A 20114-nucleotide genomic window follows, 5' to 3' on the forward strand; every position below is an offset into this window, starting at 1 on the left:
CAGCACACAACACCACACTCCGGCACACAACACCTCACTCCGGCACACAACACCACACTCCGGCACACAACACCACACTCCGGCACACAACACCTCACTCCAACACACAACACCTCACTCCAACACACAACACCTCACTCCAACACACAACACCTCACTCCAACACACAACACCTCACTCCAACAGACAACACCTCACTCCAACACACAACACCACACTCCAACACACAACACCTCACTCCAGCACACAACACCACACTCCAGCACACACAACACCACACTCCAACACACAACACCACACTCCAACACACAACACCTCACTCCAGCACACAACACCTCACTCCAGCACACACAACACCACACTCCAACACACAACACCACACTCCAGCTCACACCACGTCACTCCAACACACAACACCTCGCTCCAACACACAACTCCTCACTCCAGCACACAACACCTCACTCCAGCACACAATACCTCACTCCAACACACAACACCTCACTCCGGCACACAACACCTCACTCCACAACACCTCACTCCAGCACACAACACCTCACTCCAGCACACAACACCTCACTCCAGCACACAACACCTCACTCCGGCACACAACACCACACTCCAGCACACAACACCTCACTCCAGCACACTGCACCACAAACACAACACCTCACTCCAGCACACAACACCTCACTCCACCACCCCACACCTCACTCCAACACACAACACCACACTCCAGCACACAACACCTCACTCCGGCACACAACACCACCCTCCGGCACACAACACCACACTCCGGCACACAACACCACACTCCGGCACACAACACCACACTCCGGCACACAACACCTCACTCCAACACACAACACCTCACTCCAACACACAACACCTCACTCCAGCACACAACAGCACACTCCAGCACACACAACACCATACTCCAGCAGACAACACCTCACTCCGGCCCACAACACCTCCCTCCGGCACACAACACCTCACTCCAACACACAACACCTCACTCCAGCACACAACACCTCACTCCAACACACAACACCACACTCCAACACACAACACCACACTCCAACACACAACACCACACTCCAGCACACAACACCTCACTCCAACACACAACACCTCACTCCAACACACAACACCACACTCCAGCACACAACACCTCACTCCAACACACAACACCTCACTCCAACACACAACACCTCACTCCAGCACACAACACCTCACTCCAACACACAACACCTCACTCCAACACACAACACCACACTCCGGCACACAACACCACACTCCAACACACAACACCACACTCCAGCACACAACACCACACTCCAGCACACAACACCTCACTCCAACACACAACACCTCACTCCAGCACACAACACCTCACTCCAACACACAACACCTCACTCCGGCACACAACACCTCACTCCGGCACACAACACCTCACTCCAACACACAACACCTCACTCCAGCACACAACACCTCACTCCAGCACACAACACCTCACTCCAGCACACAATACCTCACTCCAACACACAACACCTCACTCCGGCACACAACACCTCACTCCGGCACACAACACCACACTCCGGCACACAACACCTCACTCCGGCACACAACACCACACTCCGGCACACAACACCTCACTCCGGCACACAACACCTCACTCCGGCACACAACACCTCACTCCAGCACACAACACCTCACTCCAACACACAACACCTCACTCCAGCACACAACACCTCACTCCAGCACACAACACCTCACTCCAACACACAACACCACACTCCGGCACACAACACCACACTCCAACACACAACACCACACTCCAGCACACAACACCACACTCCAGCACACAACACCTCACTCCAACACACAACACCTCACTCCAGCACACAACACCTCACTCCAGCACACAACACCTCACTCCGGCACACAACACCTCACTCCAACACACAACACCTCACTCCAACACACAACACCACACTCCAGCACACAACACCTCACTCCAGCACACAACACCACACTCCAGCACACAACACCTCACTCCAGCACACAACACCTCACTCCAGCACACAACACCTCACTCCAGCACACAACACCTCACTCCGGCACACAACACCACACTCCAGCACACAACACCTCACTCCAGCACACAACACCACACTCCAGCACACAACACCTCACTCCAACACACAACACCTCACTCCAGCACACAACACCACACTCCAGCACACAACACCACACTCCAGCACACAACACCACACTCCAGCACACAACACCACACTGCGGCACACAACACCTCACTCCGGCACACAACACCACACTCCAACACACAACACCACACTCCAGCACACAACACCACACTCCATCACACAACACCACACTCCAGCACACACATCACCATACTCCAGCAGACAACACCTCACTCCAGCACACAACACCTCACTCCGGCACTCAACCCCTCACAACACCTCACTCCAGCACTCAACACCTCACTCCAACACACAACACCTCACTCCAACACACAACACCTCACTCCAACACACAACACCTCACTCCAACACACAACACCACACTCCAACACACAACACCACACTCCAACACACAACACCACACTCCAACACACAACACCACACTCCAGCACACAACACCACACTCCAGCACACAACACCTCACTCCAGCACACAACACCACACTCCAGCACACAACACCACACTCCAGCACACAACACCTCACTCCAACACACAACACCTCACTCCAGCACACAACACCACACTCCAGCACACAACACCTCACTCCAACACACAACACCACACTCCGGCACACAACACCTCACTCCAACACACAACACCACACTCCAGCACACAACACCTCACTCCAACACACAACACCACACTCCAACACACAACACCTCACTCCAACACACAACACCACACTCCAGCACACAACGCCTCACTCCAACACACAACACCTCACTCCAACACACAACACCACACTCCAACACACAACACCACACTCCAACACACAACACCTCACTCCAGCACACAACACCTCACTCCAAAACACAACACCACACTCCAACACACAACACCTCACTCCAACACACAACACCACACTCCAGCACACACCTCCTCACTCCAACACACAACACCTCACTCCATCACACTACACCTCTCTCCAGCACACAACACCTCACGCCAACACACAACTCCTCACTCCAGCACACAACTCCTCATTCCTGCACACAACACCACACTCCAGCACACGACACCTCACTCCATCACACAACACCTCTCTCCAACACACAACACCTCACTCCAACACACAACACCACACTCCAACACACAACACCTCACTCCAGCACACAACACCTCACTCCAACACACAACACCTCACTCCAGCACACAACACCTCACTCCGGCACACAACACCTCACTCAGGCACACAACACCTCACTCCAGCACACAACACCTCACTCCAACACACAACACCTCACTCCAACACACAACACCTCACTCCAGCACACAACACCACACTCCAACACACAACACCTCACTCCAACACACAACACCTCATTCCAGCACCCAACACCACACTCCAGCACACAACACCTCACTCCAACACACAACACCTCACTCCAACACACAACACTCCAACACACAACACCTCACTCCAACACACAACACCTCACTCCAACACACAACACCTCACTCCAGCACACAACACCTCACTCCAACACACAACACCTCACTCCAGCACACAGCACCACAGTGCAACACACAACACCGCCCTCCCACACACAACACCACACTCCAGCACACAACACCTCACTCCAACACACAACACCTCACTCCAACACACAACACCTCACTCCAACACACAACACCACACTCCAACACACAACACCACACTCCAACACACAACACCTCACTCCAGCACACAACACCTCACTCCAACACACAACACCTCACTCCAGCACACAACACCTCACTCCAACACACAACACCTCACTCCAGCACACAACACCTCACTCCGGCACACAACACCACACTCCAACACACAACACCACACTCCAGCACACAACACCACACTCCAGCACACAACACCACACTCCAGCACACAACACCTCACTCCAGCACACAACACCACACTCCAACACACAACACCTCACTCCAGCACACAACACCTCACTCCAACACACAACACCTCACTCCAGCACACAACACCACACTCCAGCACACAACACCTCACTCCAACACACAACACCACACTCCAACACACAACACCACACTCGAACACACAACACCACACTCCAGCACACAACAGCTCACTCCAGCACACAACACCTCACTCCAACACACAACACCTCACACCAACTCACAACACCTCACTCCAGCACACAACACCTCACTCCAACACACAACACCTCACTCCGGCACACAACACCACACTCCAACACACAACACCACACTCCAGCACACAACACCTCACTCCAACACACAACACCTCACTCCAACACACAACACCTCACTCCAACACACAACACCACACTCCAACACACAACACCACACTCCAGCACACAACACCTCACTCCAACACACAACACCTCACTCCAGCACACAACACCTCACTCCAACACACAACACCTCACTCCAGCACACAACACCTCACTCCAACACACAACACCACACTCCAGCACACACCACCTCACTCCAACACACAACACTCCAACACACAACACCTCACTCCAACACACAACACCACACTCCAGCACACAACACCTCACTCCAACACACAACACCTCACTCCAGCACACAACACCTCACTCCAACACACAACACCTCACTCCAACACACAACACCTCACTCCAACACACAACACTCCAACACACAACACCTCACTCCAACACACAACACCTCGCTGCAGCACACAACGCCTCACTCCAACACACGACACCTCACTCCAACACACAACACCACACTCCAACACACAACACCACACTCCAGCACACAACACCTCACTCCAACACACAACACCTCACTCCAACACAAAACACCTCACTCCAACACACAACACCTCACTCCAACACACAACACCTCACTCCAACACACAACACCTCACTCCAGCACACAACACCTCACTCCAACACACAACACCTCACTCCAGCACACAACACCACACTCCAACACACAACACCTCACTCCAACACACAACACCACACTCCAGCACACAACACCTCACTCCAACACACAACACCACACTCCAACACACAACACCTCACTCCAACACACAACACCACACTCCAGCACACAACACCTCACTCCAACACACAACACCTCACTCCAACACACAACACCTCACTCCAACACACAACACCTCACTCCAGCACACAACACCTCACTCCAACACACAACACCTCACTCCAACACACAACACCACACTCCAACACACAACACCACACTCCAACACACAACACCACACTCCAACACACAACACCACACTCCAGCACACAACACCTCACTCCAACACACAACACCTCACTCCAACACACAACACCTCACTCCAACACACAACACCACACTCCAACACACAACACCTCACTCCGGCACACAACATCACACTCCAACACACAACACCACACTCCAGCACACAACACCTCACTCCAACACACAACACCACACTCCAACACACAACACTCCAACACACAACACAACACTCCAACACACAACACCTCACTCCAACACACAACACCTCACTCCAACACACAACACCTCACTCCAACACACAACACCTCACTCCAACACACAACACCTCACTCCAGCACACAACACCTCACTCCAACACACAACACCACACTCCAACACACAACACCTCACTCCAGCACACAACACCTCACTCCAAAACACAACACCACACTCCAACACACAACACCTCACTCCAACACACAACACCACACTCCAACACACAACACCACACTCCAACACACAACACCACACTCCAGCACACAACACCTCACTCCAACACACAACACCCCACTCCAACACACAACACCTCACTCCAACACACAACACCTCACTCCAACACACAACACCTCACTCCAGCACACAACACCTCACTCCAACACACAACACCACACTCCAACACACAACACCTCACTCCAACACACAACACCTCACTCCAACACACAACACCTCACTCCAGCACACAACACCTCACTCCAACACACAACACCTCACTCCAGCACACAACACCTCACTCCAGCACACAACACCACACTCCAACACACAACACCTCACTCCAGCACACAACACCTCACTCCAACACACAACACCTCACTCCAACACACAACACCTCACTCCAACACACAACACCTCACTCCAGCACACAACACCTCACTCCAACACACAACACCTCACTCCAACACACAACACCTCACTCCAACACACAACACCTCACTCCAACACACAACACCTCACTCCAACACACAACACCTCACTCCAACACACAACACCTCACTCCAACACACAACACCTCACTCCAACACACAACACCACACTCCAGCACACAACACCTCACTCCAGCACACACTCACTCCAACACACAACACCTCACTCCAACACACAACACCTCACTCCAACACACAACACCTCACTCCAACACACAACACCTCACTCCAACACTCAACACCTCACTCCAACACACAACACCTCACTCCAACACACAACACCTCACTCCAACACACAACACCTCACTCCAACACACAACACCCCACTCCAACACACAACACCTCACTCCAACACACAACACCTCACTCCAGCACACAACACCACACTCCAGCACACAACACCACACTCCAGCACACAACACCACACTCCGGCACACAACACCTCACTCCAACACACAACACCTCACTCCAACACACAACACCTCACTCCAACACACAACACCACACTCCAACACACAACACCTCACTCCAACACACAACACCTCACTCCAACACACAACACCTCACTCCAACACACAACACCACACTCCAACACACAACACCTCACTCCAACACACAACACCTCACTCCAACACACAACACCTCACTCCAACACACAACACCTCACTCCAACACACAACACCTCACTCCAACACACAACACCTCACTCCAACACACAACACCACACTCCAGCACACAACACCTCACTCCAACACACACTCACTCCAGCACACACTCACTCCAACACACACCCGACACTCTTCTCCTCTCACCAGGTCTCCAGAGTATTTTAAAGACCATGTGATGTCGTTTTTTTATTTTTTCCTTTCCAAACTGCTCACTCCATTCCATGGAGGAATTCGAGATAAATTGATTTTTCTTATTTCAGATTTGCTTAAGTTTGTCTCTCCTTTTGCTAATATTGATTACTGTGTCGATTTGGTACTCCTGAGTTGGCATCCATTGATATGGTGATTCGAATGTGCGTTGGAGGAAAGAAAAAAAAGTTGTGTGTCGACTAGATCTTGTAGATCTCGTATTGGGGAATCTCCGTTTGTCACTTCCTGCTCCATCATGATTCATTCATAAACCTTTCGCTCGTTCCCGCATGCTGTTTCCGATTACTACAAACATCGACCAGGATATTCCTCACTTGTACCTCGTCATAATATCATAAACTTAAAAAAGTATACAGACCAAATTCATCAACCGAGCTAAACGATACATCTAAATACACCCGAATCTCTTCCTTGGTTGTGATTGGCTGTAGTGACGTCCTGCATCGAGACGCGCTCATCGATTGGCTGGAGTAACGTCTTGCGTCGAGACGCGCTCATTGATTGGCTGGGACAGCGGCACGTACTTTGAGCGCTCCGTCAGACTGCCCAGCCACGTCCAAACAACACAAGTAATTAAAGAAAGCGTTTGTTTCACGTTTCTCAAACAATGAAGTTGCCCAAAAAGTATTATTCATTGTCAAAACCAACGGAATGACTGTTCATCACGAAATACACACAAAACGACAGGTGAACGAGGAGACATGCCAATAAAATCCACATTGGATGCTCGTCACCTGGAATATTCTTCATACAATGGACAAGCACAATCACAACATTCACCTGCGGGTTCAGCACCGTCTTCAGATACTTCAGTTGCATTTCCCGAGCAGTCGAGGTTTGTTCGGGAGGAGGCTCGGCAGATCGACGGAGCGAGGCCAGCAAGCTGGGCGTATCCTAGCAACAGAGACGTTGAAATCCAGTTTTGAATTTTTTTTTTTTTTAAAGACGTTTTACAGCCTGACATTTAAAGGATTTAAATGGTCGTTTTGGGCTGTTTCGACGAAATAAATAATTATTTGAATGAAAAAAAAAGGGAATTTTAAAGAAGATCGTGAGGAGGCTGCAAACGGTGCTGCCGACTTGTGGAGAAATTGCATAATTAGTCCGTGAAAAACAACTCTCAAAAAAAATATATGTATATATACATATGATCATCGTCACTCAATCGTGGAATGACGAGGGAACAATTTCTTACACGGGGGTGGAAATAAATTGAAATAATTGGGAAAAAAATAAAATCTGCATTGGCCGGGAATCGAACCCGGGCCTCCCGCGTGGCAGGCGAGAATTCTACCACTGAACCACCAATGCGATATAATATTTAATAGGAAAAGCCTAGATACAAATGTAGAATTCTTCTTACATTCAATGTGACTAATTCCAGCAATTTCGGCCTGGATTCGGGATCAGCGATCAAATAACGTAAATCACGATTAAAAATTATTTTTTGATGATGCGGGAGATATCTTTATTAAAATCAGAGGAGGAAATATACACCATGTCTGATATTTGGGTCTTTCATGTCTCCGACGATGCATATATCTCCCGGCATGCATCATTCCCCATGACAAAAATCCGGAAGCAAAAAAAAACGGAAGCAAAAAAAAACCGGAAGCAAAAAAAACCGGAAGCAAAAGGGTCATAGCTGACGACACGGATTCCAAATTGCTCAGGTGTTGTTGTTGTTGTTGTTGTTGTTTCCTATTCTCTCACGTGCACGCGTTAAGTATGAAGCTCACTACATTCGCTATATAATATGCCTGTTGTTAGAGTTATGGTGACAGCCTTGCAATGCCTGGTCAAGTCGAACACACAAGGGGGTCCAACACATTTTTATCCCCCGCCGCATGGCGGAAGGGAGATATTGTTGTCACCCAGGTCGTCCGGCTGTCCGTCCGGCTGTCCGTCCGTCCGTCAACATTTACAGCTGTGAGTGCGATAACTCAAACTGTTCGCCATATCGATTTGAAATTTGGGTCACACATGTCCCACCTGAAAAGGAAGAACCCTATTGATTTTGGGCGCGGCCGGATCCAATATGGCCGACTGGGGCAGCCATCTTGAAAAAAGTTTTTCCGCCATATCGATTTGAAATTTGAGTCACACATGTACCACCTGAAAAGGAAGAACCGTATTGATTTTGGGTGTTGACAGATCCAAGATGGCTGACTGGGGCGGCCATCTTGAAAAAAATGTTTTTTGTAATAAATGGAAAACCGCTTATCTGATTTCAAATATTTTTGGTTACTACGTTCCTCACCCCTGGGGAACTTTTTCGAGATGATGACCAAATGGTGTCTTGTTTCCAATTCACCTCCCTCATTATCTGGAATATGTCTGACCTTTTCATTCAATGGCGGGGGATTCCCCATCTCTGATGGTATATTTAACATATTTGTGTTGCATATCATTTTATCCCCATCTCTCGATGGTTAAGGATACCTTCAAAAAATTGTAATTACCGGATCCGGATTCGGATCTTCACCAAAATTTAGTCCATTCTTCCTTGTCACGTCCACCAAGTTTTGTCCGAATCTGTACACAACGTTTTGAGATATCCTGCACACAAACAAACAAACAAATGAAATTGCTCGTTGAGCAAAAAATTGCCGGAATAACTTTGTCATATCTCCATGATCTCTGAAAAAACAACAACCTGGAAATCAATTTGGTTCTTATAAGTCGATAGTGCTGCTGTTTCATAAGTTATTGCACTTCGTTTGATCATGATCATAACTTGGAAGTCAATCGGACTTGAAATGGCGTTTTTATCCCAATTTGAAAGTTTTGACCCGACCCCCCCTGACATTCGACCCCCGACCGCTAAGAAGGGTGTTGGTGTGACACCCCAATGAGACATGGTTGGATGCAGAATTGGAAGATGTACATTTTGGATTTGGTTTGAAGTCGATACGACCATATTAGCGGACGTGATTACGAAAATAATAATTTCGGTTTTTCGGTGACCTTGACCTTGACCTTTGACCTAGATTCACCAAAAACGACAAGTGTCTAAGTTGGACCATGGCCGACGTCTGCACCCAGTTTGGTCATGATCGCTGAAACGGTGTGGCTGCTACAGGGTAAACAAACACACAAACAAACAGACAGACAGACAGACACACAGAATGACACACACAACCGACCAACATAATTGCCGAAATCCGAAGGATTCCGGCAATTAACAAACAAACAAGAAGGCGTTCGGGGGTACAGCCTGACAGGTATGACGAAAATCATACAAATGACGTGATTTTCATACAAATGACGTGATGAGTGAAAAGGGAATACGTGGTGAGGGCAGGAGGGAATGGGAGATGAGGGCAGGAGGGAAAGGGAAGTGAGGGCAGGAGTGAATGCAAGGTGAGGGCAGGTGGGAATGGGAGGTGAGGGCAGGGGGGAATGCGAGATGAGGGCAAAGGGAATACGAGGTGAGGGCAGGGGGGAATGCGAGATGAGGGCAAAGGGAATACGAGGTGATGGCAGGAGGGAATGCGAGATTGAGTCAGGAGCTTGCACAAATCAGGGATATGGGGAGAAATAAAGGGAATGAGAAGATGCATGGGTTGGACAAGATGTATCCAGAAGGAAGCTCTCACAAAGGAAAAATGGGAAATTTGGAAGGAGGGTTTGGGGTGGGTTAACATGGGTAAAAAATATCAAGGGATGGGATTGGTAACAATATAAGATGGTGGTGAATAGCTGTCTTGAAGACCTGGAGGGAAGAATGAGATTGAAGCGAATGTTGAAGTTGATTCCACAGGCAGAAAAAAAAAAGAGGAACAAAGGAGTGGAAGTGCACAGTCTAACTGACCATCATAACATTTAATTGCGCTTTGGTGAAGGTTATAGTTGCTGCAAAATTTATTTTCAAGTAACAGCAACAAGAACACCACCACCGTGACACATATATTTTCTGCCGTGACTCCCTTGGGTGCACTCGTTGCGGTGCCCTGACGTCGACACATAACAGAAATTGGGGGCTTGTCCGGGATTCGAAAGCAAATTGTGAATAATAAAAATAATAAATTGATGAAGAGAAAAGCAAGCAAAACAAACAAATGATCAAAATGGTATTTGATATGAACTTTGTTGAGTCACCAGATGAGGAAGAACTTGGTACGTTAAATAAATGTGAGCTTTTGTAGATGGCTAAATATTGTCACCTCAAGATTCGCCCAACTCAAAAGAAAGTTGAGATTCTGTCATTAGTGGGAAACCATTTGGTTGAGGAGAATGACTCAGCATTCCAATTGTCAACGGATGAGAAGTGTGAAAGTTGGAGTTGCAGTTCAAAAAAAACAACAAAATTAAATATAAGTTGAAAGTACTGGAAATGTAGAGACAAGAGAAAGAGAGGGAATTTAAGGTGAAAGAATTGGAGATTCAGGAAAGAGAAAGGATTTCATTACTGGAGATTCAGAGACAGTTGAAACAAAGGGAAGAACAATTACAGAGTGGAAATCAGACCACATATTACCAAATCTCTTAGCCGACAAAGAACTCTTGGGACATCACCAGACGTGTGAGAGTCATTCCCTCCTCCCTTTAATGAGAGAGCAGCAGATGAATACATCCTTCATTTTTGAAAAAGTAGCACGATCCCTGGGTTGGCCGAAGGAGTCTTTGACGATGTTATCGCAATGTGTTTCGGGGGTGGGGGGGAACTCAAGATATTTACTCTGCTTGAGCTATTGACCTGTGTTCACAGTACGACGAGGTAAAATGGGCAATTCTTAAAGCCTATGAACTGGTCCCAGAGACTTAAAGGCAGAAGTCAAGACAGTGTCGGAAGAAAAACATTGAAACCCATCTGGAATTTGCTCCGGAAAAAGAGACCTTTTGTGATAGGTGGTGTAATTCCAAGGAAATTGTGAAAAACTTTGACTGATAAGGCAGTTCATGTTCGTGGAGTCGTTTCAGCAGGGCATGCATTCCCACATTAGGATACAGTTGGACGAACAAAAGATCAAGGAATTGTACACCGCAGCAACAACAGCTGACGATTATGCCTTGACTCACAAAATATATCTCCACAAACCGAGTTTTCCAACCAAAAGCAATGCAGGGAGTTCTCGTAAACCCTGTAAAGGAAATAGATGCCTATTCCAGGGTCCTCCAGAAAACTCTCATGCCAAGTTTGATGTCTTTAAGCCTGTCGACCAGAAGTTAAATTTTCCTGGTGTTCGTGAACCGCCAACAGAATTTTCATCAAGGCTTAGTTGTGATTATTGCAAGAGGAGAGGACACTTGATATCTCAGTGTTGTATTTTGGAAAGGAGAAACCGAAGTGATTATCAGCAAAAGGCAACACCGACTGGACTTGCTATTGTTTGAAACTGCACGTTACAGGCAGTGCCTCTTGAAATATCACCCAGGAAGGATGTGATGTCAGATTTGGAGGTCGTTAATGAGGGGTAAAACGTTTTCATTATTGAGGGTTTTGCATCAGTTGGAGGCGACACTGCCAATCAGGAACCAGTTAAAATATTGAGAGATATGGTGGCATCTCAGTCTTTAATGATAGAGGGAAACTTGCCACAATTTGAGAAGATGGCGACTGGTGCCATTGCACTGTTTCATGGTGTTAGTGGTTTTCTTAATGCAAATCTTCATATCATTCACCAAGAGTCTGGGTTGGTGTCAGGAACCACGAATGGAGGATTACATTCTACTCTTCCAGTTGAAGGAGTTTCTTTTTATTTTCGGAAATGACTTAGCAGATGGTAGAGCCTCGGTTCACCTGCAGTTCGGGAAAGAACCAAGTGCTGAGTGTAACACAGAGCATCTGGAGCAGGAGATTCCTGTTATTTTTCCATCATTTGTCGTGACTCAATCCAGGTCTCGGAATCGCTCGGAGGAGAGTAGAGTGGCAAAAGATTTGGACCTAAACATGTGTACACTTGAGAGGAAACTTTTATGGGCCAGTTTAGTGATGACTTTGACACGAGTGAAACTTGTGGTCGTCATATTCTTGGAGCAGAAGACAAATCTGGTTGCTGATCAAAAAGTCTGGAAATGCATTGGAACAGTCTAGTCCCACACATGAGAGACTTATGGAAAAGCAAATGAAAGATGCTGAGTTCACAATTCTAGCGAATGGAGTCCTCCTGGAGGAGGATGGTACCATCGTACCAGTTTGCTACTTTAAGAAATATGAGGTCTTCATGAGGAAATGGAAACCATCTCCTGTCCCAGCAGATGAGGAAAGGAATTTACATTATCAAATTGTGGTTGCGCATCCACAAGTGAATGAAATCTTGAGATTGGTGCAAAAGACACAATTGGTCGGTCAATTCGGTATGAACTCAACATGTGACAAAATTTTGACACATTTATTTTCACCAGGCTCTTTTCTTGTCCATTTATTTTCTTGCTCTTTTCACCTCAACCTGTCTTTCATGCCAGATGGTAGGGAAACCGAAACAAGCATTCCTTCAACGCCGATAAAACCCATTGGATTTTTTGGTGTCGGTCGATTACCCAAGAGTAAGGCAGGTAACCAATACATGCTGACGATTACGTGTGCTTCCAGTGGGTTCCAAAAGGCGAGACCTCCAAGGTAATTTGCAGCAACAAACATTGCCAATGATGAAGTTAAGTTCTTCACCCTTGTTGGCCGACCTCAGGTCATACAGTCTGATCAGGGATCAAATTTCGTGTCAAACCTTTAGCAACGAGTTTTTCACCAGTTGAGAGTGAAACAGGTGAAGCCAAGTGCTCACCATCTGGAGTCACAAGGTGATTTGGAGAGGTCCCACCAGACTTTAAAAAACATGATTAAGACTTACTTTGAGTGTGACAAGGATTGTGATGAAGGAGTACCCTTATTGTTGTTTGTTGTCAAAGAGTCCGTTAAGGAGTCGTTGGGATTCAATCCTTTTTGAACCACTGTTTGGACTCACGATGTGAGGACCATTGAAGATGTTCAATGAACGCTGGCTTAGTCAGAAGTCACAGTTAAATTTGCTGGATTATGTGTCTCATTTCAGAGAGATTGGTGAAGGCACATGAAATACCAAGAGAATTGAAAACGAATACATGACAAAACTAGAGGGGGAACACTCGGGAAAGTGCAAAACCTCCGCCGCCAATACTGCTGGGTTACTCAAAGTGAACCTTATATCTTATTCATGAAATATGATGTCAACAGTGCTGACAGAGTTATGGTTCTTTTCTCCATTTTTTTTTTGGGGTGGGGGAGGTTGGAAATCACTTAAAACATGTAGAAATGCAAAAAAAAAAAAAAAAAGAAATCGAAATTTTGTTGAAAAAAAAAGTTGCAAAAATTTTTTTTTCTTGAACAATTTTTTTTTGGGGGGGGGATGGAAATAACTTAAAACATGTAGAAATGCAAAAAAAAATTCTTTTTCTCTAAATTTGTTTTGGGGGGTTGGAAATCACTTAAAACGTAGAAATGCAAAAAATATATATTTTTTTCTCAAACAAATTTTTTGGGGGGGGTAACAATTTATTTTGGGGGGTTGGAAATCACTTAAAACGGAGAAATGCAAAAATATATATTTCTTTTTTGGGGGGTTACATTTTTTTTTTGGGGGGGGGGGTTGGAAATCACTTAAAACATGTAGAAATGCAAAAAAAAATTCTCTAACAATTTTCTTTTGGGGGGGTTGGAAATCACTTAAAACATGTAGAAATGCAAAAAAAAAAATTATCTAACAATTTTTTTTTGGGGGGGGGTAACAATTTATTTTGGGGAGGGTTGGAAATCACTTAAAACGGAGAAATGCAAAAATATATATATTTCTTTTTTGGGGGGTAACAATTTTTTTGGGGGGGGGGGGTTGGAAATCACTTAAAACATGCAGAAATGCAAAAAAAAAAAAATTCTCTCACAATTTTTTTTTGGGGGGGATTGGAAATCACTTAAAACATGTAGAAATGCAAAAAAAAGAAAAATTTCTCTAACAATTTTTTTGGGGGGGTAACAATTTATTTGGGGGGGGTTGGAAATCACTTAAAACGGAGAAATGCAAAAATATATATATATATTTCTTTTTTGGGGGGGTAACAATTTTTTTGGGAGGGGGTTGGAAATCACTTAAAACATATAGAAATGCAAAAAAAAAAATTCTCTAACAATTTTTTTGGGGGGGGTAACAATTTATTTTGGGGGGGGGGTTGGAAATCACTTAAAACATGTAGAAATGCAAAAAAAAAAATTGGGGGGGGGGGACCAAGTCCAAAATTTAATGGCATGATCCTTGGACCATACCTAACCCCTCACCAAGTTTCGTCGAAATCCGTCGAGGAGTTTTTCCGTAATACTGTTCACAAACAAACAAACAAACAAACAAACAAACAAACAAACAGAAAGGGGTGAAAACAGTAACCTCCATCCATCTTCGAAGATGGCGGAGGTTAGCTAAAATGGGACACGAGAGAGCGCACATCTTTGCCACACAATGCCTGATACAGCAGAACATATCCAGTCCAACAACATTTTGAAATGTCCTGCTCTGCATCGGTTTTGGTCCCATCTCTCAAAGGTGAAGAATCACTGAAAAATTCCTGGAGTCTGATCTGGATCTTCACCAAAATCTCATCAATCAGTCCTTGTCACACACACACACCAAACCTGTCCACCAAATTTCATCCAAATCCGTCCACAACTTTTTTCAGATATCCTGCACATAAAGAGACAAACAATCAGAGAAATAAATAGCCAGACAGGCATGGAAACATTGCAATCCACAACTAGTTGAGATATCCTGTTCTCAGAGAGACAGACAGAGAGACAGACAGATAGACAGACAGACGGGGTGAAAACATCACCTCCGTCAGTCCAAGCCATCGATGGTGGAGGTAACGAAGGATGGAAAAACATAATTCCCGGTCATCACGTCAGTTCATGGGGACCCGCAATTCATGAGATTCAATTTCTCCCACAGAGATGGAAATCAATTGAAATGTCAATTAATTGTTGGAAAAAGTAAAAACTGCATTGGCTGGTAATCGAAACCGGGCCTCCCACTTGGCGGGTGAGAATTCCACCACTGAACCACCAATGCAATGGATACTGTGAAGACTTCATTGTTACTCCTGAAATGTAATATGGTACAGGAACCAGAAACACGTGAAAACCACGACTCATCCACGTGCACAGGTAAGGAGTGGAGCGACCCCCTTGGGGTTCACCTTTTTGCACTTCATTCCCTTGGCACAGGGGGATTGCAAAGTGTGGACAAGGGGAATTAGAGGTGAGGTAAGAACAGGGTGGGTTTGTTGGTGAGGGCAGGAGGGAATGGGGAGTGAGGGCTTGAACTTTGGAGGTTTGGGTGATGGTTCTGAAAAAAAGTAAATTATTTGAGTTCCTTTAGAAGTTGCAAGAATTCTACCATAACTTAACTACTACTGCAATACATCGTGTATTCCCCCCGTGCATGCGAAGCAAAAAGCGGGGTTTGAAGTGAGTGGTTCATGTCCTCCTTGCAGTCCCTCAGTGGGTTTGAGGGAGCTGGAGTAGCGGCTGAAGCCCTTCTCCGATCAAGGTTTCTCCTGGTAACTCCATCTCCGTTCCTTACTTCTTGAGGTTCCTTGTGATGACTCCATTGCAGTATTTGGTCTTCGTTTTGATTGTACGTTTATGATCGAGGAACAACTTATTTAAATCAAATGGTCCGGTTTGAACACAAATCAGAACATGATTATGAAAACAAATCTTCCGCTTCACTGTTCCTCGTCTCTGAAATCTCTCCGATCATGCATGGTGCAGAGAGGAGTGACATTACTTTTTTTACTCTGCCTAGTTGTGTGTTGTTACGACCCTGGCTAGGTCACCTAGCCCTCAGGTAGAGGGCTCGGGGTGCTGTCTATTGTTCCGGAGGTCCTGCTTGACGTGCTCGGGAGACCAATACGTACCCCGAGTGCGGTCGCGCCGTATAGGCAGTCAGATGTGACTGAGCGACGTTAACATCCGAATCATCACACCATTTGAAAGCCTTTATCCCTGAGCAGGGGTCAGTTTTTGCGGGCTCCAATCATGGTACCCTATCTTGTGGCAATTTTTTTTTACGGCCGGATGCCCTTCCTGACACCAACCAACACTTCAGTCGCCTTCGACCCTGCAGGGATAATTACCAGTATACTGGTGTTCATTTGGCCGACCTTCGGAAGGATGACAGGCTGAGTCAACCCTCCTGATGCTAACGCAGCGGTCAGCGGGGCTCGAACTCAGGACCCCAAGGATCCCAAGCCACCGCCTTAACCACTGAGCCACACCAGGCTCATGACGTAAACATCCTAATGCTGATAACAATTCACAAACCCGAACTTCAAGACAAAGTATTGCATGCAAATCTAATAATGCATGATGCAAAATTCAAAACAGAGGAATAAATGCCAATGTTTTACTCAGGATAAAGAAACACAGGGTATACCATAAAATATTGTTGCAAGCCAGGGGGTCGCCCGCCAACCGACCGCTCTGAACGGAGCCGCAAGTCGAGTCGGCCCGACCGATCGCCCGGAATATAGATCGCCGCCCGGATAACTCTGAGCGACGGGTCCTTGTACAAGAACCGAAATACGCCAATCGGCAGATCACGTGGGGTAGGGTCGATTGCCAATCTTCAATGTACCTAAATACCCACGTGATCCACTACCGGGGAATTCCACCCTCGACGGATCTAGTACGGAACAAACCGCCGAGGCGAGCTTGTCCGTGCGCGATTCCGAGCGGTGTAATCGCTGAGAACCGTCGGTCCAAATGTCACCCTATTACGGCAAACCAACGGCTTTCTAACTCCCAACACACGAAATATTCAGTCAATGAGGGAATGGACGCAACGAGCAGGTTTACATTCACACAAGGACATTTATTATAATGAAACACATTAAAAACATGCAAGTAACCTTATTTAATTGCATGAAACAAAACATGCAATGAAATAAGGCAAAACATGTTTGCAATTACACAAACAACAAAAGCATGACAAAAGAACTACAACCGTCGAAAAGTAATTATTAATGTACAGTCACTTACACAGTTTTACTTACGGGACTCGGCGCCACAACATTCATTCGAAAGAAAAGGAGGAAAAAAGAACCCATCAAAGGCAATGGGGTCAGACTGGACCTCTTGGGTCTTTATGGCGTGGGACTTGGCAGACCGAACGAGTCCCACAAGACCGTTGCAGGTTACTTGCATCCTCGTGGTGTCTGGTTTGGGCGAACCGCGACGTCCCATCCCCACAGCAGCTAGCGTAGCTGCGGTCGAGCTCGGGCCTTCCGTGTGGCAGGCGAGCTCTCTCCGGCTCTCTCCACACGAACGCGCGGTTTGCGCGACACAGCAGGCGAGGCTGCGCCTCCAGCTCGTGTCTCCTTCACGACGTCCGGACTTCCACGCAGCTCCTTGGCTTCTGGCTTCCTCCCGACTCCTCAACTGCCGAAGCAAAAAGCTTACTCCTCCCACGGGACTCAGCACACGAACTCTACCACGGGACTCCCTCGAACTCTTTTGGGACTCTTTTTGAACAAAGAAAAGATGTCCCCTTTATCCTTTGCACCCCCTGCCCCACACCCGGCATGACTCATGCCCTCATGATCCACCCCCCCCGCTCAACCACGGGTGGGAGGGAGTTGTTGACGTCACCGCAGGGTTCTTCTTCCTCTTCGCAGAAGAGGGGGAGGGACGTCTCCATTGTTTGCTCCCTAACTATTAAATCGATCCGCAGTGCATCTAATCGATTTCAAAACATTTAAACAATGGAAGGTGAGCTATCAAGGGAACATGCACTTATCGACGTAGCTGACTAAGGGAACCTGTATGTTGTGTGCGATTGAATTCCAAATTCGTAACAGTGTGTTGCAAAAATATATATATATATATATATATATATATATATATATATATATATATATATATATATATATATATATATATCTCTTCTTCTTCTTCTTTCGGCTGCTCCCTTTAGGGGTCGCCACAGCGGATCATCCGTCTGATCCGCATAGTGATTTGGCACATGTTTTACGCCGGATGCCCTTCCTGACGCAACCCTGGTCGCCTCTTACGACACAGTGATATGGTACACCTATTTTAACCGGGGTATACACCGGCCCAGTACACTGGTACTCATTTTCGCCGACCTCAGAAGGATGACAGGCTGAGTCAACCCCCTGGTGTATTAATTCAGTGGCTCAACGGGGCTTGAACTCAGGACCTTTTGGATCCCAAGCCGCTGCCCTAACCACTGCGCCAACACCAGGAGACATATATATATATATATATATATATATATATATATATATATATATATATATATATATATATATATATATATATATATATATATATATATATATATATATTGTTGTGGTTGAGGAAATTCGCAAACCACCATTCAGGTCCCATAGGTGAGATATCTCTGTAAGTATATGTGTAGTTAGCCCAAACCCGTTGTTTAGAGGGAATAAATGTCATTCATTCGGGCTGCGACCCTTTTAGATAGCCGTTTTTCTTTTACTATCTTTATTTTGGACCAACCGCCATTACTACCACCACAACCACCACCAACCGCATCTCTGCAACCACAGCCACCTTCTCCAGAACCGCCTTCACAACATCCACCTTCTCCACAACCGCTTTCACACAACAACCACCAACCGCAACACCGCTTCACAACAACAACAACGCCAACAGCCACGACCTTTACCGTCACATCTCGCTCTCGCAACCATCGCATCACCGCCATTCCCGCGCCGCTTGTGGGCACCAATCCTGGACTCGTACAGGGCGCGCACCGAGCAGCAGGTGCAAA

The 20114-nt window shown here is 46.7% G+C and overlaps 1 protein-coding gene and 1 non-coding gene across 3 annotated transcripts in view; both read right to left on the reverse strand.

Moving 5' to 3' along the window:
* The window catches only part of IFT172 (intraflagellar transport 172), a 445633-nt gene extending 437378 nt beyond the window's left edge, over nt 1–8255 (reverse strand). For both annotated transcript variants that reach the window (XM_085896864.1, XM_085896871.1), the window contains exon 1: nt 8113–8255. In XM_085896864.1, coding sequence (XP_085752990.1) covers nt 8113–8151 — 39 coding nt within the window. In that variant the 5' untranslated portion in view covers nt 8152–8255. The remainder of the gene's footprint in view (nt 1–8112) is intronic.
* Nucleotides 8256–8572: 317 nt separating this feature from the next.
* On the reverse strand, nt 8573–8643 carry TRNAG-GCC (transfer RNA glycine (anticodon GCC)). Its single transcript has one exon. It is a non-coding gene; the product is annotated as a tRNA-Gly (tRNA).
* Nucleotides 8644–20114: the final 11471 nt, after the last annotated feature.

Source organism: Eptatretus burgeri, chromosome 1 (genome assembly GCF_056783735.1).
Source record: "Eptatretus burgeri isolate ZD-2024b chromosome 1, Ebu_testis_v1, whole genome shotgun sequence".
NCBI classification, from domain to species: domain Eukaryota; kingdom Metazoa; phylum Chordata; class Myxini; order Myxiniformes; family Myxinidae; genus Eptatretus; species Eptatretus burgeri.